Below are 25,328 nucleotides of genomic sequence, written 5' to 3'. Positions count from 1 at the left end.
TGCACTAACATGAAACTTCCTGGCAGGTGAAAACTGTGAGCCAGACTGAGACTCAAACTCGGGACCTCTGCCTTTCGCAGACAAGTGCTCCACTATCTGGGCTACCCAAGCATGACTCATGACCCATCCTCACAGCTTTAATTCCCCCAGTACCCCATCTCCTACCTTCCAAACTTCACAGAAGCTCTCCTGCAGACCTTGCAGAACTAGCCTTTCTGGAAGAAAGGACGTCATGGAGACGTGGCTCAGCCACAGCCTGTGGGATGTTTCAAGAATGAAATTTTAACTTTCGAGCAGAGTGTGCACTGATATGAAACCTCCTGACAGATGAAAACTGTGTGCCAGAACGAGACTTGAACTCGGAACGTTTGCCTTTAACAGGAAAGTGCTCCACCATCTGAGCTACCCAAGTATGACTCACAACCTGTCATCACAGTTTTAATTCTGCCACTACCTCGTCTCCAGCTTCCAAACTTCACAGAAGCTCTCCTGCAAACCTTGCAGAAGTAGCACTCCTGAAAGAAAGGATATTGCGGAGACATGGCTTAGCCACAGCCTGAGAGCACTTGCCTGCGAAAGGCAAAGATCCTGAGTTAGAGTCTCAGTCCGGCACAAAGTTTTAATCTGCAGGAAACTTCAGATTTGAGATAAATGCACACTACGTAAAGAGCCAACATTGTAGAGTACTCCTTGTAAAACCAAACTGGGACTCCATCTGGGCATGGCAACTTCCTTGTTTCCAGCTCTTGCAGTTGCTTGTTTATGCCATGGACACTTATTATGTCATCCATACAGGACTCTGAGCAATGGTCAAATGACACAGTATGTTTGTACGATTCTCCAGTGTGAATAACTTCTTAAAGGTGAAATCTGAAACTTTGGCTTTCTTTTGTAATCATCTACTGCCACACCACACTGATCAACGAGTAAATACACTCCTGGAAATGGAAAAAAGAACACACTGACACCGGTGTGTCAGACCCACCATACTTGCTCCGGACACTGCGAGAGGGCTGTACAAGCAATGATCACACGCACGGCACAGCGGACACACCAGGAACCGCGGTGTTGGCCGTCGAATGGCGCTAGCTGCGCAGCATTTGTGCACCGCCGCCGTCAGTGTCAGCCAGTTTGCCGTGGCATACGGAGCTCCATCGCAGTCTTTAACACTGGTAGCATGCCGCGACAGCGTGGCCGTGAACCGTATGTGCAGTTGACGGACTTTGAGCGAGGGCGTATAGTGGGCATGCGGGAGGCCGGGTGGACGTACCGCCGAATTGCTCAACACGTGGGGCGTGAGGTCTCCACAGTACATCGATGTTGTCGCCAGTGGTCGGCGGAAGGTGCACGTGCCCGTCGACCTGGGACCGGACCGCAGCGACGCACGGATGCACGCCAAGACCGTAGGATCCTACGCAGTGCCGTAGGGGACCGCACCGCCACTTCCCAGCAAATTAGGGACACTGTTGCTCCTGGGGTATCGGCGAGGACCATTCGCAACCGTCTCCATGAAGCTGGGCTACGGTCCCGCACACCGTTAGGCCGTCTTCCGCTCACGCCCCAACATCGTGCAGCCCGCCTCCAGTGGTGTCGCGACAGGCGTGAATGGAGGGACGAATGGAGACGTGTCGTCTTCAGCGATGAGAGTCGCTTCTGCCTTGGTGCCAATGATGGTCGTATGCGTGTTTGGCGCCGTGCAGGTGAGCGCCACAATCAGGACTGCATACGACCGAAGCACACAGGGCCAACACCCGGCATCATGGTGTGGGGAGCGATCTCCTACACTAGCCGTACACCACTGGTGATCGTCGAGGGGACACTGAATAGTGCACGATACATCCAAACCGTCATCGAATCCATCGTTCTACCATTCCTAGACCGGCAAGAGAACTTGCTGTTCCAACAGGACAATGCACGTCCGCATGTATCCCGTGCCACCCAACGTGCTCTAGAAGGTGTAAGTCAACTACCCTGGCCAGCAAGATCTCCGGATCTGTCCCCCATGGAGCATGTTTGGGACTGGATGAAGCGTCGTCTCACGCGGTCTGCACGTCCAGCGCGAACGCTGGTCCAACTGAGGCGCCAGGTGGAAATGGCATGGCAAGCCGTTCCACAGGACTACATCCAGCATCTCTACGATCGTCTCCATGGGAGAATAGCAGCCTGCATTGCTGCGAAAGGTGGATATACACTGTACTAGCGCCGACATTGTGCATGCTCTGTTGCCTGTGTCTATGTGCCTGTGGTTCTGTCAGTGTGATCATGTGATGTATCTGACCCCAGGAATGTGTCAATAAAGTTTCCGCTTCCTGGGACAATGAATTCACGGTGTTCTTATTTCAATTTCCAGGAGTGTATATGGATGCCTTAGATCCAAAACATTGCCATATATGGTATGGAATGGGGCACCAATGTCATCACTGGAGGTGACACGGCTGTATAAGCAAGGCAGTGGCATTCAGACAACATTCAACCACTTGACACCGGCAGAGATCTCTGCCAAAAGCTCATGGGCAGTTAGCCACTTGACATGGCTTGAACACTGAGAATAATTTTTAACGGATATTGGCACAAGAGCATGCATTCGTATAATATTTCGGATCATTTCCACACAAGGTTTAATTACTTTACGCACATAATGACAGACTAAGGAAAAAGGGTGAGTATTCTATTTTCAGATATGATAGAACCATCAACTAACATTGGTAAATCTGACAACACACAGTCTGGGCCTCGCTGGCATTTTGAGCCATGTTTAAGTACACAGCAGTTAATTATGAGTTATATGTACTGGGCAATGTTTCAACATTGCAGTAAAACTCTAAGAGTGCAATTATGGAATCTCATGAAATTATTTTGGAAAAGGAATTACAAAGTAGAAACTAACAAGTATCAGAATTAAGTTAAAAAGAGAGCTTATCACTGTTGGCATGCATAAAAAAGCATTAATGTTTTCATTTATTATGGTGCCCACAGATTTAAATTAACAATCTGCTTGATTAATAAGAGTGGTATTGTAATGCCAAATGAAGACAAGAAAATTACTGTTGCTTTCAGTAACGTAACAGTGACTAAGCTTCATGCATTGTCAAGAAAAAAGTGAATCTTTTTCTAATCAAAACAATGAAATGAAGTGTTCATGATAAACTGTTTTATTTACTATAAAATCCTTCACAGCAACAAATGAGATTCTGAGTACTTTTAACTGGTCTTTCCACTTTACAACTCTGTTAACACACTGGCCTCTGAGCCCAAAAGCAACTCAGGCCATGGCACTGCGTCCAATAGGACCACACCTGAGTATATGTTTCGTTTCACAACACACAAGCCACCTCGACTGCTGGACTAGGGTCACATGAAAACGAAGTATGGACATCTTGATGTGACTGACTAAGCGCGTGTGTGTGTGTGTGTGTGTGTGTGTGTGTGTGTGTGTGTGTGTGTGTGCGCGCGCGCGCACGCACCAAGATCCATGTGTGTACACTTTAGGTTTTGATGTTTTCTGTAATTCTGCTATAAATATGTCATGTTTTTTTTATAAGAAATTTTGATAACTCTAGAGGAGAAACTGCGCAACTCTGGATTAGAGGGAGAAATATCTGAGTGGCGATGGTCTGAACAAATTTGTGAAGAACTCTTCCGGACACACAACACTAGGTCAAGAAACTGTTCCTAGTGCAGCTACCAAAAATAGGCTTGTAGGATGACACTCTACTGATAAAATGTCTGCAACTGAGATGAAGCTGCATCCAACATAGGTTTGCAAGATTTGTTCGGAAGAGACGAAACACTACCGGTGAAGCAAACACGAAAGTAACAGAAGGGGACAGTTATACTTTCCATCACCATTATTATAAAATTTGTAATTATCACAGAACTACAACAAAGACGAAAAATAAACACTGAACCTGATCTTTTTCAGTGTGTATTGTCCTTTGAGATCTCAAATATATGCCAGCAACATACACCTGGTTGGGTGAAATGGGTCTCAAAATATGGTTTAATCCATTCCCTCAACAATTTTAGTTTTCGTGTAGATTCCTTATGATACTTCGCCTTTCTATTAAACGTTATGTATGAACACAGGCAAGTCCTTACAGAAACAGTTAAATCTGGAATAGCAGACATGCCATGTAACAACTATCTGATGCGTGTCGTGTAGCTGGGATGTGTATTCTACAGTTATGAATACGTCAATAAAAATTTTAAGTTACTTGAATTACCTTAAAGCTAGAGAGACTGATTTTGATTTCTTAAATTCAATAAATGAAATAGTATGGAGATTTTGAATACATCCCAGATTGTGCATACAGTTATTCCCCAATTGTTGCAATTAAAACTATTCCTCTTGTGGCATGTTAAAGGACAGGCTGTAAGACATACGCACAGATGACATACATTTGGATTCTGTCTGCTTGCAGCATGTGCTGTACCTGGCATGCCCGATGATAAGAGTGATTGAGAAGTTATTCCAAGTTGCTATATCTGAAATGACTGATTTCAATAAGGGCACTCCACAAGGATTTCTGTGTCCACCAATAAACATCTGCCATCACACTCTCCAAAAACAGTGTTTGCCAGTGCTTGTGTATGTACACAAATACTGACCAACACCAAAATTTGAACATAAAATATATATCTAGTTTTGTTTCATTCTAACTAGATATCCACCAAAAAACATTAACTACAAGGAAAATGCCACAATCTAACAAGGACACAAACTCTGAATGTTTTCTGAAGAATAAATACAATTAAGATGAACAGCACACTAACTACTACTGTTACAGAAACAAGGGTTAGTACAGCAATCAATAGGCATCAAATTTAATTAACGTGCTCCTGCTAAAAGAAGTAAGATTCATACAGATGTGCAAAGAGAAGTAAATTTAGAAATTTGACACCAGTCGAAGGCCGCTCCATGTAGAAGATTTCCTGGCGTACCTTTGCTCACTTTCAGCTGGGTGACGCTGAAACGAGGAGGTGGACGGTAAGCATCAGGTGGATCCTGTGGAAGAATTGGCACTCCACGATGGTAAATCATACCCTTCAGACCAGTACTATGCACATCCACTGCTGACACTGGAGTCACCAGTGGTAATTCTCCAACACGCAGCTGAACAGCTACAACATACAAGCAGTTAGCTCACATGCAGTTAGCTGCACTGAAGCACATGCCACGGACAAAACCTGTAAAAACTGATTAATATTAACATTTCAACAAGTAATTTAGAACATCACTTATGAACACAAACATACAAAGAGCTGGATTTTGTACCAACATGCTGATTTTAAAATAAAATATTTTGGAGTACTGGATACCACTGAAGATTAATGACTAATTCAGAAAGTTTCATTATTTTTTCTTTGACATCGGCTGCACAATCCACATGTGTTCCTTGTGGATTTCAGACACGTTACTGTTGACAGCTGCTCTCCCTGTAAATACAGCATAACCTTATTCTAACCTGCAAAGATATGGAGGAGTGAATAAGATAAATTGTGTTCAGTACATTGTTAAACTATTTTTGTATACTGTAATGCAAGGCTGGCATTAGCTAAAAGATGTGGAATTCCGATTAAAAACTCTTTTCTGTCACAGTCAACATATTACACTCAGGGTTATCAATCTAGAATAATTTAGTCAGTGTAGCTGAAATCTCTGTTTCAAGATCTAAAGCACAATGCACTGAAGCAGATCATATTAACTCCAAGATACTAGTGATGGATTCTGCCTGTAGAAAAGGGGAGACATTGATTTATGAAACAACGCATTAGCTTTGTAATTATCAGGAACACAGTGATCTGATGCAATGCCACAAGACACCTGAGTGATGCTAAACTATGAGATGACTCTCTATGCATTTTTGTACATGTGGGGTCATGGCTGATGGGAGGTTGGTACTTGTTAGGACAAGATACCACGTGTGCAAAGTCTGCACAAGATACCACGTGTGCAAAGTCTGCACAAGATACCACGTGTGCAAAGTCTGCACAAGATACCACGTGTGCAAAGTCTGCACAAGATACCACGTGTGCAAAGTCTGCACAAGATACCACGTGTGCAAAGTCTGCACAAGATACCACGTGTGCAAAGTCTGCACAAGATACCACGTGTGCAAAGTCTGCACAAGATACCACGTGTGCAAAGTCTGCACAAGATACCACGTGTGCAAAGTCTGCACAAGATACCACGTGTGCAAAGTCTGCACAAGATACCACGTGTGCAAAGTCTGCACAAGATACCACGTGTGCAAAGTCTGCACAAGATACCACGTGTGCAAAGTCTGCACAAGATACCACGTGTGCAAAGTCTGCACAAGATACCACGTGTGCAAAGTCTGCACAAGATACCACGTGTGCAAAGTCTGCACAAGATACCACGTGTGCAAAGTCTGCACAAGATACCACGTGTGCAAAGTCTGCACAAGATACCACGTGTGCAAAGTCTGCACAAGATACCACGTGTGCAAAGTCTGCACAAGATACCACGTGTGCAAAGTCTGCACAAGATACCACGTGTGCAAAGTCTGCACAAGATACCATGTGTGCAAAGTCTGCACAAGATACCATGTGTGCAAAGTCTGCACAAGATACCATGTGTGCAAAGTCTGCAGGGTGGGCAGAGAGTAATAGCTTACACTGAAGGGAACAAGTAAAGAAAAGCAAACTCCTCACATGTCCAGTATGGTTAAAACTGGGTTTGGGATGAAAGTAAGACCTTTTGAGACGACTGACTTCTGTATGAGGCAGGTTTTTAGAAAATGTCTTCAAACAAGCTGAAGACAGTACATTGCAGTAGTGTTGTGGAGAGTGAAAGAAGTTTCTAGAGACGTTGGAGGTCAAACAGAACAGCAAAACATGCTCTGAGAACTATGGTGGGTTAATGTGGAAAGGAAGGTTGGATCAGAGTAATGATTTCATTAGTGGCTGGTGGTACTCCCAGCCAGGAGCAAAATTTAAGTAGCTAAGTAGCTTTGAAAGTTTCTTCAAACTGTCTTGGGAACATTGTTCCAGCATTGGGGGTGCAACAATCTTCCTTTCTAAGATGGAATTTAGTAAACTTGTCAGAGACAAAAATATTGCAAGAAGAACTGAAGCAATTTAGTAATTTCAGTGCTCTAATAGTCACTATATTGTCACTTCGTGTATTTTCCCCTCATCTATTTACTCAATACCCTGTCATCTGTTATTTGGATATAGCTGTTTTTCAGTTTTTAAATTGTTTGTACACAGACATCTCACTACCAGGTATTATTACTGCCAGGACACACTAAATATGAATCTCACATTCCAGGGCACAAAGTTGTTCTATTATTTACTGTGGTTTCTATGCAGTCAATATCAATGAAACAATGTTGTTCAGACATTGAAGACTGTTCATACAGTTTCTAATGAAAACTACTGTCACAGTCCTGTTTTTAAACATTTTTTCAGGGCAGCAGCAAATAGTATTGAAAACATGAAATTAGCTTGTCCAAGTTTCTCACTCTCCCTTTTCCATTCTCTTAATGTCATTTAACTGAATCTGAAATCATATTGTAGATTTCACTCAATAAATTAAGAAATGGATAGCTATACATATGTACATGTCGGCAGCCAGTTAAGGAGTATTTTAGGGGAATTGGTTAAAAAATTTATTTCAAAGGCCCAGTGAAATTTTTACAAGTTTTCTCCCAGAGTAACTTACACTGTACCTATGTGACAAGTTGCCTGCCTTTCAGAACTGTGGCAGTTCTGTCCAGTTAAAGCTGCTGACAAGAGACGCCTTGAGCCCTCTGCTGAAACTGCCAGCGAATTCACGTCATTGGTTTTAGCCAATGGCGTGCATGGGATACAGGTCACGTGTGTGGACGCTGGAGCGTTCTGTGGTGTGGAACACAGTTGCCTCTGCTTTTCACAACCGGCCAGCAATGTAAGTTAACATGAACCGCTTCCCCTTCTGTTACCCATTTCAATTAATTGTTCGACCTCCTAGACTGACTTAAACCTGGTAACTTCTGACCCTAAGTGCACCCCTTGTACACCGTACATTGAAATATATCCTCTTTATTGTACCTAATTTCCTGTTTTGTTATTTAACAGCAGCCCTGGACGCTTACTCTCAAATCCTGACCGCTCGACCTCCTGCACACTGTTGTCACGAGGCATATGTAACAACCTTCTTCCCCCTTCCCTGCCCGTATACATTAACACATAAATGCAGTGTGTTCTATCAGACATATCCAACGGAACAGACACCATACTATAGTTCACGACAGTCAGTCTTTGATTTGAAATAAATTGCTTCTCATTCAGTTGTATTTGCTGTCAAGAGCATCTTGAAATCTATAAATTATTGAGAAATAATAATTCACAGTCATTGTTTCTCCCATAAGTTCATTCATCACTTGCAGGTAACCACCTAAAATCAAGTTGTTTACTGATTTTACTTATATCAAATCTAACAACTAAAATTATACGCTGTGAAAATAATAATAATAATAATAAGAAGAAGAAGAAGAAGAATCAAACTTTCTACTTAAAATTGTTATCTTTTAGTTTTATTTATTCTTTTTAACTGGAACTTTTTGTATAACATAGGTAGAACTCTATCAGGAATGCAGTGTCACAAGTTCCTTGATCTACTGATGTTGACAGCAATCTTCATAGAAGTACAATGAAATATTTTCAAACTGATTTGTAAACAATTATGACAAAACAAGTTCCCAAAATGAGTTTTCATTACAACTAGATGGTAGAAAACAGTTCAGGTTATAATGGATCTTTTAAGTTGGGATAACTTTATTTTATTTTCTGTTAGATGTTTTCACTAAATAGCTGAACAAATTGTAATTAGGAATAATTTAATTAAGCAGAGTAGAGAAGATACAGTCAAAGAGATGTTCACTGGGCGGACATTGTCATAATGTAACAACATTGCATTGTTCGGTTGTTAAAACAAGTCGTTTGTGTTCCGTTCTGCTGTCCGGTCATGCGCGTATCTGAAAGGAATTAATTCGGGGACTAGAATAAACTTTCACATAATAGTTACAATTCGATGTTCCGACAAAAGGGGTTAATGTCAGTGTTAATTTGAATTGTGGGCGACAAGATTAGTTTTGACAGACACGTGAAAACGGACATAACAAAAGTTGTTCGCATATCATCCTTGAATGTGACTTTTTATCTCATTAACAATTGCGGGCTCATTAAAAGCTATTATCTCATGATTAGGATCAACCCCTCTTTCCTCCTAGATAGTGATCATTCATTAACATTTATGTCATAAGAAAAAGGATTATTAATAAAAGTGATGTTAAATGACAATTACGTGTTATTCCATTTGTGTGGAACCAACGTAATATCTCTGAAACGACATTGATATATAATGTGTGTTAAATACTGAACTGAGATAGGAAGTAAATTGAAATTAGTGAACATTTGATACTGAGACTATAGAAGCAGAAGCCCTTTAGGTTTCTCTTCTCTAAAATGGCAAAATAGGTACGAACTTTAACTCAATAGTCGACATTATGTATTGCAAAGATATTAGCATTTCATACTTATTTTGAAGACGTGCTGTTAAACAAAGGAACGTCTCTGTACGAGTAATAAAATTAAATCTAGAAACATAATTAATAACGGCGAACTCCACTTTAACAAACTGTATTCCAAGTCGTCATCGGGCAATAACTGCTCAACCCTGGAGACTTGTGTGGTGAAATTAGAAGTTGGGCATATAAAACAAACTTAAAAATCCATTCAAGTTACAGTGGAGTCGGCACAACACGACATGGGCAGTTATAAGGTCCACTAAAACAATGGATTGTCAGTATCTTGTATCATTGGGAGAAACAAGGGAACACATCTAAAATATTATTTCCTATTCTGTATTCATGTCACTCTAGTTTTCTTACAAATGACTTCTCTCTGCTATTCCAAAGAAGCACATTTATGTGCAGAAAAGTTTGCCACTAAAGGATGGTCTGTTCCACCTAACAAGGAGGTATATTTCGCTTGAGATCAAACACAGATTGAAAATTATTGAAGGTTTTTTAATTCTGCTTGAGAAGCCTTGCCACTTGACAGAACTCCGGCACCAGTGTGTTGGACACCCTTTACATCAGACATGATCTTAAAAATTCTAGGGGTCATACGATTTGTTACAATTACAGTGTTTTTTATTAGTCTGCAGTAGCTAATGAAGGGTGACATCTATGGATCATCCACTAAGTTTCTGTAACTACAGTTCTGGTTTATTGTTGTGGTCTACCACAGATATCAGACAGTGCAAAAGCCCCATCAACTCACATACAGATACATTTATACTAAACTATTACAGTTTTGTAAATAACATATTGATTATACCCTAACAGCTTTCCTAGTTACTCTTTACAGAATATATTCATACAATTTGAGGAACCTTCTTATACACTGCCCTCGCCAGCAAAATCAACACGTGTGCATACACACTTCACAAACAGTAAAATGAGTCAACTGAAATCAGTCAAGTCACACAAATGCCTGAGTTGCAGCAGTTTGTGAGCATTTGGAGTGGAACGATCACATAAGTTCAGTGGTAGATTAAGGAAGTGGAAGACTGCTTCATTGGCAGATTACTGGGAAAATACAGTCAGTCTATAAAGGAGACTAGATAAAAAATACTCACACAATCCATGATAAAATATTGCTGAAGTGTGTGGCATCCATGCTAGACAGGTTTAACAGTACAGAAGAAATAATAGATTTAATGATAAGTTAGTTTGAGCCAAGGGATGTTGAAAATCATAGAAATGCTGAAAATCTGACCTGGCAGAACCATCCCTTGAAATTTTACTTACAAGTCAAGTTTCAAACTGCATCCAGCTAAACTCACATCCAATGGATGTTCTTCACCTTGTATCACAGTGTTTGTGAAGCCCAGAGAAAAAGAGCTTCCATTACAGCTTCTAGTTTTTAGAGTCAGTAAATCTCTTTCCAGCTCAAGGAGAATATCTGTCTTTCCCACCATAATTAAGAAGGGAATGTTTCATGGTATCACAGCATAAGAGAAGTTTGTAATTTACAGCATGAAATAATCTGGTCACCAATATCCTATCCATTCAGTTACTGCTGCTGCTGATGATTCTTCATATATTATCTGAAGACCACAATAATAAAGCACAGTATCTCTGATGTTTTAAATTGTTTATATATACAATTTATAGAAGGTTAAATATACTAGTTATTTATTATCTCACAGCATGTTTTCAAACACAAACATCACAATGTTTGCAAGAATTTATGTTTGTTCCGTAAAACTGTTTTCATTATTGTATTATTTTTAATATACAGAGTGAGCAAAAAGTCTTGCCCTGATAACAATTTATTACAGAATAACCATTTGACACAATAATGCACATTTGATGCCATTACATAGGTTAGTGTTACTAGATTTTTTTTTATGACCACTTACGTTAGTAAACCTCAACGTGTGCTCCCTTGGTAGCTCGGAAAATGTCGAGGCGGTATTTCAGTTCCCACCAGGTGTTTCGTAACGTGTTCTGTCACAGTACTCACAGCACTTGTATCCTAGCTTTCAGTTCGTTGACATCAACAATTGGTGTGATGAAGACTCTGTCCTTGATATAGCCCCAGAATAAAAAGTCAAGGGGCGTAATGTCTGGAGAGTGGGGTGGCCAGGGTGTTGGACCGTTCCTTCCAATCCACCGATCCGGATGTGTTTCATTCAGGAAATCATGCACATCAAAGCCCAGAGAGAGAGAGAGAGAGAGAGAGTGAGAGTGTGTGTGTGTGTGTGTGTGTGTGTGTGTGTGTGTGTGTGTGTGTGTGTGTGTCGGGGGGGGGGGGGGGGGGGGTGCTCCATCTTGCTGGAAAATTATCCATGGTTGATATTCTTCTAACTGTGGAGCTATGAACTGTTGCAAAACGTCTAAGTAAATGTTAGCAGTAATGGATTTTTCTGCGAAGAAAAATGGTCCAAAAACCTTGTTATGCATGAAGTCGCACCAAACATTCACTTTCTTGCTGTCTCACTGTAACTGTATAGTAGCATGTGGAGATTCTGAACCCCATATACAGACACTGTGCCTATTTATGCTGTGGGTACTGTGACAGAACACATGTTATGAAGCACCTGGCGGGATCTGGAATACCGCCTCAACATTCTCCGAGCTACCAAGGTAGCACACATTGAGGTTTACTAATGTAAGTGGTCTTAAAAAAACTAGTAACACTAACCTATGTTACGTCATAAAACTTAACTTATTATGTCAAATGTTTATTCTGTCATAAATTTTTATAATCAGGACAAGACTCTGCTCACCATGTATTTTATGAACACATTATTAATTGATTGAAAGAGAGAATGGCACCTAACAGACTAATTCCTTATAACAATTATTTATTTGGTACTACTGCTCAGTTTTCACCCTAAATCCACTAGGCACACTTGATAATGATTATTGGGTTGAAATTGGCCAGTAGTATCACATAAAGCACTTTTACAAGACAGAGCAGCCTCAGTGGACTCACGGCTTCTTCCAATTGATTTTTTATGTCTATGGGTTCTATCACGAAGAAAACATTCTGATGTATGTCATTGCTATTAGAATACTTCCCCATCTCCCCCCCCCCCATCCCTCCCCCCCCCCCCCCACCTGTTCTCCTATCATCTCCTTCATTCCCACAGTGGGATGGGGGTAGGGGGGTGGGGAGGGTGGCATGATGCACTGTAGTTTGAATGAGGGAAGGGAGGAAGGAAGGAAGGAAGGCTAGGGTTTGACACCCTACTGACAATACTATCCATAGAGAAAGAGCAGAAGCTCAAATTGGATAAGAACAGAGCAGAATTATCAACCAAGGCCTTTCAAAAGAACCTGTTCTAGTTATTTGGGAAACTAAAGTAAAGCTCATCTAGGATTGTTGGATGGGAATTTACACCTCACCTGTGCCACATGACTATGACTAGGTGAGTCACTGAAATGCCATGCGCAAAATGGAACTCGACCTGGCTGGAGACCCAAATGTGTGTCTTCTATCAAGCACAACGAGGAAAGCTTTAGGAATGAACATACCCCATATGAGAGGACATTGAGCAGTTATGTACTGAGTATGTGTCAATTGCTAAACACCTATAGAAAATAACCACAACAATATTATGGAAAGGATAGATTGCTACCCATTGCAAAGATGACACACTGATTTGTAGAAAGGCACTTCTTCAGGAAAGAAAAACAAGTGCAACATAAATTGTCAATTTGAGAATGGAAATGGATCTTTATGTGAGCCTGGCCATAAGAGCCTCAACAGAAATCACAATGTTTGAATGATGCTATAATTATTTATTTCTCATATCTCACGCAAAGCATACACAAGAAGAACACCACACAATCAAATCAATATAAAATTAAAAGTAATCATAATGAGTGTACTGGTGTTTGCAATCCAGATGATTCAATCAATCAACAACTGTAATGAACAAGCATTTTGATGATGTTAATTTGCCATGACTATACAAAACATGATAGAAATCAACTTTCCATTAATTCAGTGTATAAGGTAACAACATAAATAATCAACTTTTGACAATATTAAGTAATTGGGTAGATAAAAAAGTAACTGCATAGATAAAAAAAATAGATCAACAAGCAGTGGCAGAAGAACAGACACTTTAGGAAGTTCTAAACGTTTTAAGTATGCTATGTTTAGATTACATCATGGTCAGACAGAGATTCCAAAATCAGATACTGGATTGTAAGGCGTACCCAGGAGCAGATATAGACTCAGATCACAATATAGTAGTGATGAAGAGTAGGCTGAAGTTCAAGACATCACTCAGGAAGAATCAATACGCAAAGAAGTGGGATACGGAAGTACTAAGGAATGACAGGATACGTTTGAAGTTCTCTAACGCTATAGATACAGCAATAAGGATTAGCGCAGTAGGCAGTACAATTGAAGAGGAATGGACATCTCTAAAAAGGGCCATCACGGAAGTTGGGAAGGAAAACATAGGTACAAAGAAGGTAGCTGCGAAGAAACCATGGGCAACAGGAGAAATACTTCAGTTGATTCACGAAAGGAGGAAGTACAAACATGTTCCAGGAAAATCAGGAATACAGAAATACAAGTCGCTGAGGAATGAAATAAATAGGAAGTGCAGGGAAGCTAAGACGAAATGGCTGCAGCAAAAATGTGAAGACATCGAAAAAGATATGATTGTCGGAAGGACAGACTCAGCATACAGGAAAGTCAAAACAATCTTTGGTGACATTAAAAGCAACGGTGGTAACATTAAGAGTGCAACGGGAATTCCACTGTTAAATGCAGAGGAGAGAGCAGATAGGTGGAAAGAATACAATGAAAGCCTCTATGAGAGTGAAGATTTGTCTGATGCGATAGAAGAAGAAACAGGAGTCAATTTAGAAGAGATAGGGGATCCAGTATTAGAATCGGAATTTAAAAGAGCTTTGGAGGACTTACGGTCAAATAAGGCAGAAGGAATAGATAACATTCCATCAGAATTTCTAAAATCATTGGGGGAAGTGGCAACAAAACGACCATTCACGTTGGTGTGAAGAATATATGAGTCTGGCAGTATACCATCTGACTTTCGGAAAAGCCTCATCCACACAATTCCGAAGAGGGCAAGAGCTGACAAGTGCGAGAATTATCGCACAATCAGCTTAACAGCTCATGCATCGAAGCTGCTTACAAGAATAATATGCAGAAGAATGGAAAATAAAATTGAGAATGCGCTATGTGACGATCAGTTTGGCTTTAGGAAAAGTAAAGGGACGAGAGAGGCAATTCTGACGTTACGGCTAATAATGGAAGCAAGGCTAAAGAAAAATCAAAACACTTTCATAGGATTTGTCGACCTGGAAAAAGCGTTCGACAATATAAAATGGTGCAAGCTGTTCGAGAGTCTGAAAAAAGTAGGGGTAAGCTATAGGGAGATACGGGTCATATACAATATGTACAACAACCAAGAGGGAATAATAAGAGTGAATGATCAAGAACGAAGTGCTCGTATTAAGAAGGGTGTAAGACAAGGCTGTAGCCTTTCGCCCCTACTCTTCAATCTGTACATCGAGCAATTATGGAAATAAAAGAATGGTTCAGGAGTGGAATTAAAATACAAGGTGAAAGAATATCAATGACACGATTTGCTGATAACATTGCTATCCTGAGTGAAAGTGAAGAAGAATTAAATGATCTGCTGAACGGAATGAACAGTCTAATGAGTACACAGTATGGTTTGAGAGTAAATCGGAGAAAGACAAAGGTAATGAGAAGTAGTAGAAATGAGAACAGCGAGAAACTTAACATCAGGATTGATGGTCACGAAGTCAATGAAGTTAAGGAATTCTGCTACCTCGGCAGTAAAATAACCAATGACGGACGGAGCAAGGAGGACATCAAAAGCAGACTCGCTATGGCAAAAAAGGCATTTCTGGCCAAGAGAAGTCTACTAATATCAAATACCGGCCTTAATTTGAGGAAGAAATTTCTGAGGATGTACATCTGGAGTACAGCATTGTATGGTAGTGAAACATGAACTGTGGGAAAACCGGAACAGAAGAGAATCGAAGCATTTGAGATGTGGTGCTATAGACGAATGTTGAAAATTAGGTGGACTGATAAGGTAAGGAACGAGGAGGTTCTACGCAGAATCGGAGAGGAGAGGAATATGTGGAAAACACTGATAAGGAGAAGGGACAGGATGATAGGACATCTGCTAAGACATGAGGGAATGACTTCCATGGTACTAGAGGGAGCTGTAGAGGGCAAAAACTGTAGAGGAAGACAGAGATTGGAATACGTCAAGCAAATAATTGAGGACGTAGGTTGCAAGTGCTACTCTGAGATGAAGAGGTTAGCACAGGAAAGGAATTCGTGGCGGGCCGCATCAAACCAGTCGGTAGACTGATGACCAAAAAAAAAATGTTTTGGAGCCAGTAGCTCCTCCTTCCAGCATAAAGGTTGAAGGGTGGGATAGAGGGGTGAAAGAGGAGGATTGGAGAGTTTTAGGAAAAAGGGACATAGCTCAGAAAAGTCACCCAGAACCAAGGGTCAGGTGATATTTACCGGATGGGATGAGAAAGGTCTTTCCTTCTCATCCCAGGGTTCTGATTGACTTTTCCAAACTTGCCCCTTCTTCTAAACCTCTCCCATCCTCTTCCTTCACCCTCTATGTTACCCTTCAACCCTCCTGCCGGAAGGCCGAAAGCTTGCATACCTAAAACCTTTTTGTAGTGTATAAGGTAAGTTACATTATGCAGCTCACAATAACTATCCAATTTCACAACAGTCTGGTATGATACATTACAGCACTGGATGCAGCCCTTGCAGCTCATCACTTATCTTATTGATATTGGGGATGGAAGATTCAAATACAATCAATTTGTTAATTGGATTTGTTGCAGTGTGATTTTGATCTGAAACCTAATAGCAACTAGATAAACTTTAAAGTGTGATTTATCTTCTAAACTTTCCTTCCTCTGCCTCCCTTCAATTTAACTTTGCCTGCCTCTTCACTTAGGTTTGCTCCATTATTTTATTTCATTTCATTTTGTAAATTTACATGTAACACACACACACCTACACACATTTTGTTTGTTTGTCATTACTTTTCGTTGACTGTCTATTTCATTCAAGCTTAGCTCTCACCTGTCACATGCTGAGCAACTACAGTTAATTACTAAAAGAATTTTGGACTTTGAAATTTGGTTGTAAGAAATTCCTGCAGGTTCCTCCCTACCCTGATGAAAGAAGGAGAGAAAATTCTGAAAGACATGGACATGTGTTTTAAATCTGTTTACCTGCCTGCCCTGGTCCTGTTCCACCTGCTTCTCTTTCCATGTCCATAAATTTGATGCTTCTGTTCTGTTACAAATGTTGTTAAATTAATTGTTAATAGAGCAGCAAGAGAATTACTGTAGGGTAATTACAGCACTACAAAGCTCACCACATCTGGTGGCTGCACAAAGGTTTAGAAAACAACTTACCTTTGAACAACAGCATGCTTTACTGTAAAGTAAATCAGACAAACCTAAGACACAAAATTTGTTCTCTAAGTCCTAAACATTGAGGTAATTTTGCATGGTAGTAGTTCAAACAAGGGAACCACAATCGGTTTTGTATAAAATATTTAGATAGATTAAACAATAGCTTGCGAGATGTGGCACAATAAGATGAGAATTTTAAGTTTAATTATATGTAAGTGAGGCACTCACCTGAAGGTGCTCTTATTGCAGGTGAGACATTCTGCTTGCCATTTTTCATATTAGCCAGTTCTGATTGTGCCTGAAACATTTCATGTCATTGGAATTAAGAACAAAGGAGTAAATTAGAAAAACAGAGGATGTGCTCGGAAGGAAAGTAGTGTGTCCATTACACCTTAAAAAAGCAAATACTAAATAAGTTTTAGTTGTTTAGCCCAGTATGGATTATACTTAATAGAAAGAAATGATCGTTTCCCATCTTGAGGAACCTGGTGTAAAAAGTTCAAGTCCTAGCAGCAAAAACGAAAAACCAAAAACATTCTTCTGTCTGAAATGAGAGGAAAAAAGTGTGTGATGGAGGAGGAATGTGAAAGAGGAGGAAAGAAACTGAATTAAAACAAATACACTATAGGTAAAAAAAAATTTTTGATCACCTACCACAACATTGGATTTGTGGTTAAAACAGGGATTTTGTTTTCAATATCCCATCATCATATCCCTGCCCTGATAATAAAATAAGTACAACAATGTAAAGAACAAACATATCTGTTGGGTATTTGACTAGTTGGTCACAGAGACGGGCACTGACGAGTATTCAGAACAACACTGGTGTGACTTTACCTATGACAGTTTCATTAGAATTGGCCTCATTCCTTCATCTGTCTGTGTAGCAATCAGTCCACATTAGTTTAAAGTATGCTGTGTGCATCTAGCAGTGTGTTTGTATACCTGATCAGGTTCATAAACATATTACCTCCTAACAGAATGCAAGCAGCAGACTAAAAGTGAAAAACATGCTGTAATTGTAGCTATGCATCAGGACAGCTATTCTAGTATGACAATAGCAACAAATATTGGTGTAGCCCAATCTACAGTTGTGTATACATAGCAATGGTCCAAGCAAACTGGAGCCAATGCAAGTGCTTCGTCATCTGGAAGAACCTGAGTAACATCATGCAGGCCATATTAGTTCATAAGTGTAGAGTAAATGTCAAAGAATTCACACTGCATCTGAAATTCACAAGGAAGTAAATAGTATGCAAGCAGCTCCAATCTCTGTCTCAACAGTGGAATTCTGTCTACATCAACAAGGTTTAAACAGGTGCATAGCTACCAAAAAACCTTTATTATGTAAACAAAATAAGGTGAATAGACAAAACACCCTAAAAACTGGAACATGCAGCAGTTGTCCAAGGAGTTATTCATGGATGACTACATCTGAAGTATTTGGAAGCCATCATTGAATGTTTGTTCATCGACTTCGTGGAGAACCTATGAAAAGTCAGTATTTGACACCAAGGGTGAAGTATGGTGGAGTTTTAGTCACGGTGTGGGGTGTTTTGTGGGTGATAAAGTGGGTGATCTAGTGGGACTTAATGGAAAATTTAAGGAGGAAGGGTATCACAGGATACTGATCAACAGTGCGGTTCCATCTGGCAAGAAATTACTTAGTCATGGGTTTGTTCTGCAGTAGGAAAATGATCCAAAACGTGGTTCTTAATTGTTCAGAGGGTATGTGAATAGAAGAGAGAAATGTGGGGAACTGAAGAATATGACTTGGTCAAGTCAGTCGCCTGACTCAAATCCCACTGAACTCTTATTGAGTGAACTTGACGTGGAGATCAGAAATCTGAGGTTATCTAATGTTCAAGATCTATGCAATAATTTATAGATATGTTGTACTGCAATATGTGAAAAAACACTACTAAATCTTATCTCTGGAATGCAAAGAGTTTGTGCAGCTGTTCTGAAGATAAAAGGTGGATACTGTGAAGAGGCCAAAATATAAACCATACTGTATTTTACTTGATGATAGACACACAAAATATTTATTTTGTTGGTCTATTTAGTTTGTACAATTTTGTTTGGACACTGAAATAAAGTTTTTATCATGAAAGATCAAAAACTATTGACCAGCAGTGTAAATATAAATAAAGGGTCACTGTTCATTGGAAAACATTCCTTGAGTGGCAATGATCTGTTATGACTGAGTCTATTTCTCTCTTATAGAATGCTTACATTGGTGGAAAACTAACCACAAGCACTGTCAAAAGGTAGCCCATACAAAAGTTATTTGACAACTGTTTTTGCATCAACTGCAGAGCTTACAGGGCAATGAATTAGGCCTTCAGCTTTTCCACGTGGTATAGTGATTAATACATAAGACTCTAGTCAGGTTCAAACCCCTTTTCATCCACACCTGTTCAGGTCTTGACAGTTTTCCCAAAGCAGGACTGGTTCTTTCTGCAGGGTCATAGCCATCTCCTGCTGCTCTATCTCAAATTACCTATATCTTAAATATCATACGTCCCCTCCACTATGAATTATAAGAAAATCATTATGACCAAATTAAGTATGTATTAGTACTTGTAGGCTACATCATTTGTTGGTTGAAACCTTAATTCACATGAAGTGAGTCATGGAGATATAAGCACTGTCAGATACTCTTAACATGTCAGCTTGTAGCATTACTCACAAAATAGATAAAGATATATAAATATCTCAGATACGATGTGTTTTGCAAAGGCTGCAGTCATAAAAGATAGATGTGGATGGTTTGTCCAAAAAGTAAATCATTTCAAGCGTAAAAGCAGATCTATTGTCAGAGATGCATTAATGTCTAACAAAACCAAAAGAAAAAGGGATTTTCCTGTGATGCAGTGAGACTTGTGCAAGATAAAATGGGAAAAAGTCATAGAAACTCTGTCATTACTGACTTAACAACAGGGCCTCACCTTACAAGCAATGAGAGAAAAGGGAGTGCATAATAGTGTCTTGTGAAAAAACTCGTGTTGATTTGGCTCCCAGCTGAAGGTTACAGTGACATACTGTCAATGGTGCAAGAGGAAGAACTGATTGAGGCATAGGAGTGCAAACACCACAGGAACCCAGTGGAGTAAACTTTACGGAAAAAAAAATCCAATATTATTTTGGAATCCACCTGCACCTCTTTAAAAGCTGTAAAGTCTGCTATAAGAAAGTACAACATCAGGTGGTAAACTGGAATAGAAATTGACCAACCACTGTTACACAGTGCACTGGAATCTAGATGAGATATTTGTCTTCTTTGTCCACACAGCAGGAGGATGATATCCTCTCATTGTCTGACCTGAGTAACCAACCCCTCCTTTCTATAGCTCAAATAAAATAAGAGACATAAAAATTGCAAAAGTCTGGAAAATTGCTTCTGCTTTAAAGTGATTATATTGGCAGTATGTGAAATTTTGCCTCTTGAAGGTAGTATTCCTCAGCTGTTATATCACCTTATAATTTAATAGTTTTCCTCAATTTAATTTTCTTATAACATAGTCAGAATCCAATGCTTTAAGGGGAGGTTTACTTTCTTTTGGTTCAAAAATTTTTTTTTTTTAAATTGCATTTTTGGATCCATAAAAGTGTTTAGAATCCACCCCTGAAACAGTGTTTCCAAATGCGGAATGGAAATGTTTTATTCGCGGTTGAACAAAAAAATGGACCTGCCTGAAATCGGCCTTTTTCACGCACCAGTTTTTTTCGGGAATTTCGACTTTGTAGCCGTGAAAAATTATTCTACATGCTTGCCCTTGACTAAAGCTGATAAAGTGATCAAGGAGCTTATGACGTACTACGGCTTGGTAATCCGACGGCATTCCAATTTCGTGGAACAGATGAAGAAGGCAATTTGGGCAACGTATTTCCGCAAGTGTTCGACGGATGACCACTCGCAACACCAAAATTGCCCAGCTGGGGAAACTAGTTGGTGCAAGTGGCGCATTGCAGAGGCTACTGGATATCTGGACGAATATCAACATGACCAGCTGCTCTCCAAAGAAGTTCAAAAAGTGATTCATCCGATCTACAAGGTCCTTTTGGAGGACGAGTTATCGTACCAGTGCTTATGAGGAAACACACAAAATTCAAATGAAAGTTTGGAAGTTAGCCCCCAAGCATTTGCATTCTGGTGCGAAGACTGTGGATATCGCAACTTTCCTGGCAGTGAGCACCTTAAACAAAGGGTATTCGGCAATTCTGAAGACCATGACAATGATGGACGTCATCCTGGGACTCTATTCGAAGCAGATCGCTAAGCATTCGGACAATCATGGGATTCAAGCAGCCGAATACCGCTTGTCACAGGCCGTACGAGCGGTTCTGGAGTAGTGCAGGTTGGCTCAAATCAAGCAGAATGCCCTCTGTGAGGAAGAGGAAAGACTAGTTTATGGACCTGGAATAGCAGATTTAATGCAAGTTGCATAATATTGCATTTATATGTAATCAAAATTTCAAAAGCGTTTCTCTCGAATTGACTTTTTTTTTTTATCGCACGGTAGGGTAACTTCAAATCTACTGAACCGATTGGCATGATTCTTGGTTTCCGACAAAGCTAACTAAATTGTCTAGGAGTTGTACAACTTTTATTCCGATCCATGAGCTATAAATATTTTTACTTGGCCGACAAAGTCAAAAAATCGATGACAAAATCCTATTTTTTTTTCCAAATGGCAGCCATTTTGCTTCCTATGGTCCATATAACTTCAGCGAGGTACAACTCCTAAACAATCTTATATACTTCACTAACGTCAACTCAATTTTGATTTCAGACAAGCCGGCTGACCTGTGACATACCACGCGAGGTGGTCTACATCTAAATTTTGTTTCATTCCGACGGCACTTCGGCCTCTGCTCTTTGACATTTCCAGTCAAAAAAAGTCCAGTTTGTAGAGGAAATATCAAACATTTTGACCAAATTTGACACTGATACCTATAACACATCCCGAGAAAAAAAAATCTCAAAGAACGTGCTTTTTTCGGGCCAAAGATAGTAAACCTCCCCTTAATACACGATATCTGCTTATGATATTGCTAGAAACAAAAATCACAGAATACAGGTCCCTCTTTTTAGAGTAAAGGAATGAAACACAGAATTATGCACAGGTTTTCCTTTCAGCCAGTTAACACAGATAATTATCACAGCAACCAGCTAGTGTGACGAACATCACCTGCTCCATTCAGAATGCTGGCCACTCAAGACAACCCTAAAATGCTATTTCAGGTCACAAATAATACTGTGTGGCTGCTCAGCATTACTTACAATTTTATTATTGATTATCTAACAAGATAATGTCAAAGGGGATACTGATTCAGTGCCTTCATTATCTTATTACTTAGTATGTGCTGTAAAATCTCAAAATGTTCTGGAGTATTTTGGAACGGTTTTATTCCATATCCATATACCAGTGTGTGTGTGTGTGTGTGTGTGTGTGTGTGTGTGACCACGAGTGCGCGTGCTTGAAGCTTATGGGGGCTCAACGGCGATGTCGTCAGCACCCTTACACCCATTAAAAGAAATTAATGTGGATAAAACAGCGAACATGTTAACATACACGCTAAGATAACAAAGAAATACTAAAATGTGCTATACAGGAGATTAAAACACAAGTAAAATGACAAAGGAGTTAAAAGCAAAGCACAGGGAAATGTGAGTGGCTGATCACAAAATAAGGGAAGAAGAAGACATGGATGAGCCAGTCGCCCTATTAACACATTAAACCATCTACTGGGAACAAATGGGCGGATCTAGCAGCCCTGGAGATGTGTTGTGATCCTCAGTTCTTTTAAGTATTCCATCACCCCTGCATCCAATCACCTTATTGTTGAGGCCTGGTACGCAGCAGAAATACACCTCTTTCACCAGCCATCGTAGGTGGAAGAGGTCATCCTGGATTATTTTATCTGCTAGGCACAAACATTGGAGAGAGTGAAGGGCATTAGGAGAACCTGAACAGACAAGAAATTTAGTTCTGGAAGAACGTAAGAATGTTTCACCTGCTCCAGTGTCCACAAGATTGCATACAATTTTGTGTCGAAGACAGCAAATTCTTGAGGCAGTCGAACCTTGAGGACACGATCCGGGAAAATGACAGAGCAACCAACAGAGTCCCCTTGCCTAGTCCCATCCGTAAAGACAGCCACATAGTTGTAGCGTTCATATCAAATGTCAGAAAATTTCACATTAAAAACATAAGCAGAGTGTAATCTTTTCTGTACTGCACTAAACTTACAATCACACTGGGCCTCTGCAGTAACCAGGGTGATAGCAGGTTAAAACCCTGGATTGGGGGTTGTATTTGCTCCACACCAAGTGACTCGAGTACATGTTGACGTAGATTCCAAATAGCATTGTGGCTCATGGATGGTTGGAGAAAAGGCTTTCAGAGTTGGATGAGCAACAATCTGGAATGCAGGTGAAGTTGGAGCTGCGAGGTACTTATATGCCTGACCCTCTATGAGCAGCTGCCGCCAGATAGTGAGTGGTAGTTCCCCGGCTTCAGCACTGAGACTGGGTATGGGATGGGACTGGTCTGATAAGCACCCATGGCCAGCCAAATCCCCTCATGGAGGACACGGTCAAATCATCTTTAAATAAGAAGTCTTTCTTGATCCACACACTGAGCAACCATAGTCCAGCCGAGAACTCACGAAAGCCATATAAAACTAAAGCAGACGTGCCCTGCCATGCTCCCCAAGACCTGTGGCTAAGACACTTTAAAATATTCAGCACCTTACGTGTGATACCTTTCAGACGTATTAGATGTGGCAACCACGGCATTTGGAACAAAAAATGAGACCCTGAAACCTCACCGAGTCTCTAAAATGTAGAATGGTGGCCCTCATACTCAAGACAGGTGAATTAAAAACACATTGAGAACAATTAAAATGAATGAATACATGCGCGCGCCTGTCCCCCCCCCCCCCCCCCCCCCCCCCCCACACACACACACACACACACACACACACACACACACACTAATTTGATTTTGGAGAAAACTGAAATCTCATCTTTGTAGCCCACTCCTCCAACCTCCGCACTGGAAGTTGCAACTGATGGCTCGTTGTTGCAACACTGAAGGAGGAACAGAAAGCAACAAAATTGTCTACAAATAAGGAGCACTGTATAGGACTCCTTACCATAGATGTGATACTGTTTATGGCTATGGCAAATAGGGTAACACTTAAAACATTGCCCTAAGGGACACCGTTCTCCTGCCCAAAACGATCTGACAGTGTGTTACCAACTCGGGTCCTAAACAACTGCTGAAACAGAAATGACAGTATGAAGATGGGGAGGTGGCCATGAAAACCCCACTGATGCAATTGTGTGAGAATACAATGTCCTCAAGTAGTATCGTTAGAGACTGTTAGACTGGTTGACAATTGCTGTTGTATGGGGCAATCAAACAGATTATGGTGGCCTTGAAGCATTTCCAGATGCTAAAATTTTGGTTTGGAAGACATGGAGTATAGCTGAGACTACAGGAATCTTGGCTAAACAGCCTTATGGTACTCTTGTTCCAAGTATGCCATTTGTTTTGACTACGAGAAGGAAGAAGTAAAGCTGTGAGGACGGGGCGTGAGTCGTGCTTGGGTAGCTCAGTCGGTAGAGCACTTGCCCACGAAAGGCAAAGGCCGCGAGTTCGAGTCTCGGTCCGGCACACAGTTTTAATCTGCCAGGAAGTTTCAAACGAAGAGCAGTCACCACCAAAGTTGCTGAATTCCAGCCTTCAAAGACTCACTTGCTACAGGGTGCAGAGACTGAAGCATCCTGTTCCAAGAAGTCTACAGAGGCATCGGCATTCTCCTGGGTTGTCCTGCAGACTCCAGGGCAGAAAAACAGTAGGCAATGTGCACTAGTGAAATGGTGATCGGCCAGGAGAGGCTATCATATGGTGACACCACTGAAGAGGATCTCCAAGTCAGGGTGAAGACCTTTCTCCTTTGTACGATTTCTTAGAGCCTTTATGGTTTGCAGACGATGACTCAGACATTTGTTGGCTGGAGGTATATAAAGTCTTCACGGGAATGTTTCTTTTTGTCCTTTCTAGCCTGCCGGTTGTGTAGCAGGTGATTTCACTGCTGGGGCCAAAAATTTGGTTGCTTGGTGTGCAGCTGTAGAAGAAGGAGATGGGATGCTACAGTGATACTAGGCAATTTCACAACTGCAGTACTGAACTTGGGGTCACAAGTCCACATGGTCATGTCCTCTGTGCAATGAGACATTGCAAGAACAGTACTGTAAGTGCCAGATGGTAAAATGCAAGGCTTTCAACTAGCCAACTTGCGAGTGAAAGGATAGGATACTTT

General features: G+C 40.6%; 1 protein-coding gene across 3 annotated transcripts in view; it reads right to left on the bottom strand.

Annotated features, from left to right (window-relative positions):
• The window catches only part of LOC124616132 (protein sgm1-like), a 97,094-nt gene that overhangs the window by 31,811 nt on the left and 39,955 nt on the right, over positions 1 to 25,328 (bottom strand). For 2 of the 3 annotated variants that reach the window (XM_047144403.1, XM_047144405.1), the window contains exons 4-5: positions 17,220 to 17,289; positions 4,942 to 5,121 (exon numbers count right to left, since the gene is read on the bottom strand). In XM_047144403.1, coding sequence (XP_047000359.1) covers positions 4,942 to 5,121; positions 17,220 to 17,289 — 250 coding nt within the window. The remainder of the gene's footprint in view (positions 1 to 4,941; positions 5,122 to 17,219; positions 17,290 to 25,328) is intronic. The other variant, XM_047144404.1, reaches the window with a different exon arrangement.

Source organism: Schistocerca americana, chromosome 5 (assembly GCF_021461395.2).
Source record: "Schistocerca americana isolate TAMUIC-IGC-003095 chromosome 5, iqSchAmer2.1, whole genome shotgun sequence".
Taxonomy (NCBI): Eukaryota; Metazoa; Arthropoda; class Insecta; order Orthoptera; family Acrididae; genus Schistocerca; species Schistocerca americana.
Note: the sequence above shows the minus strand (reverse complement) of the source record. Positions and strands in the feature narration are given on the sequence as shown.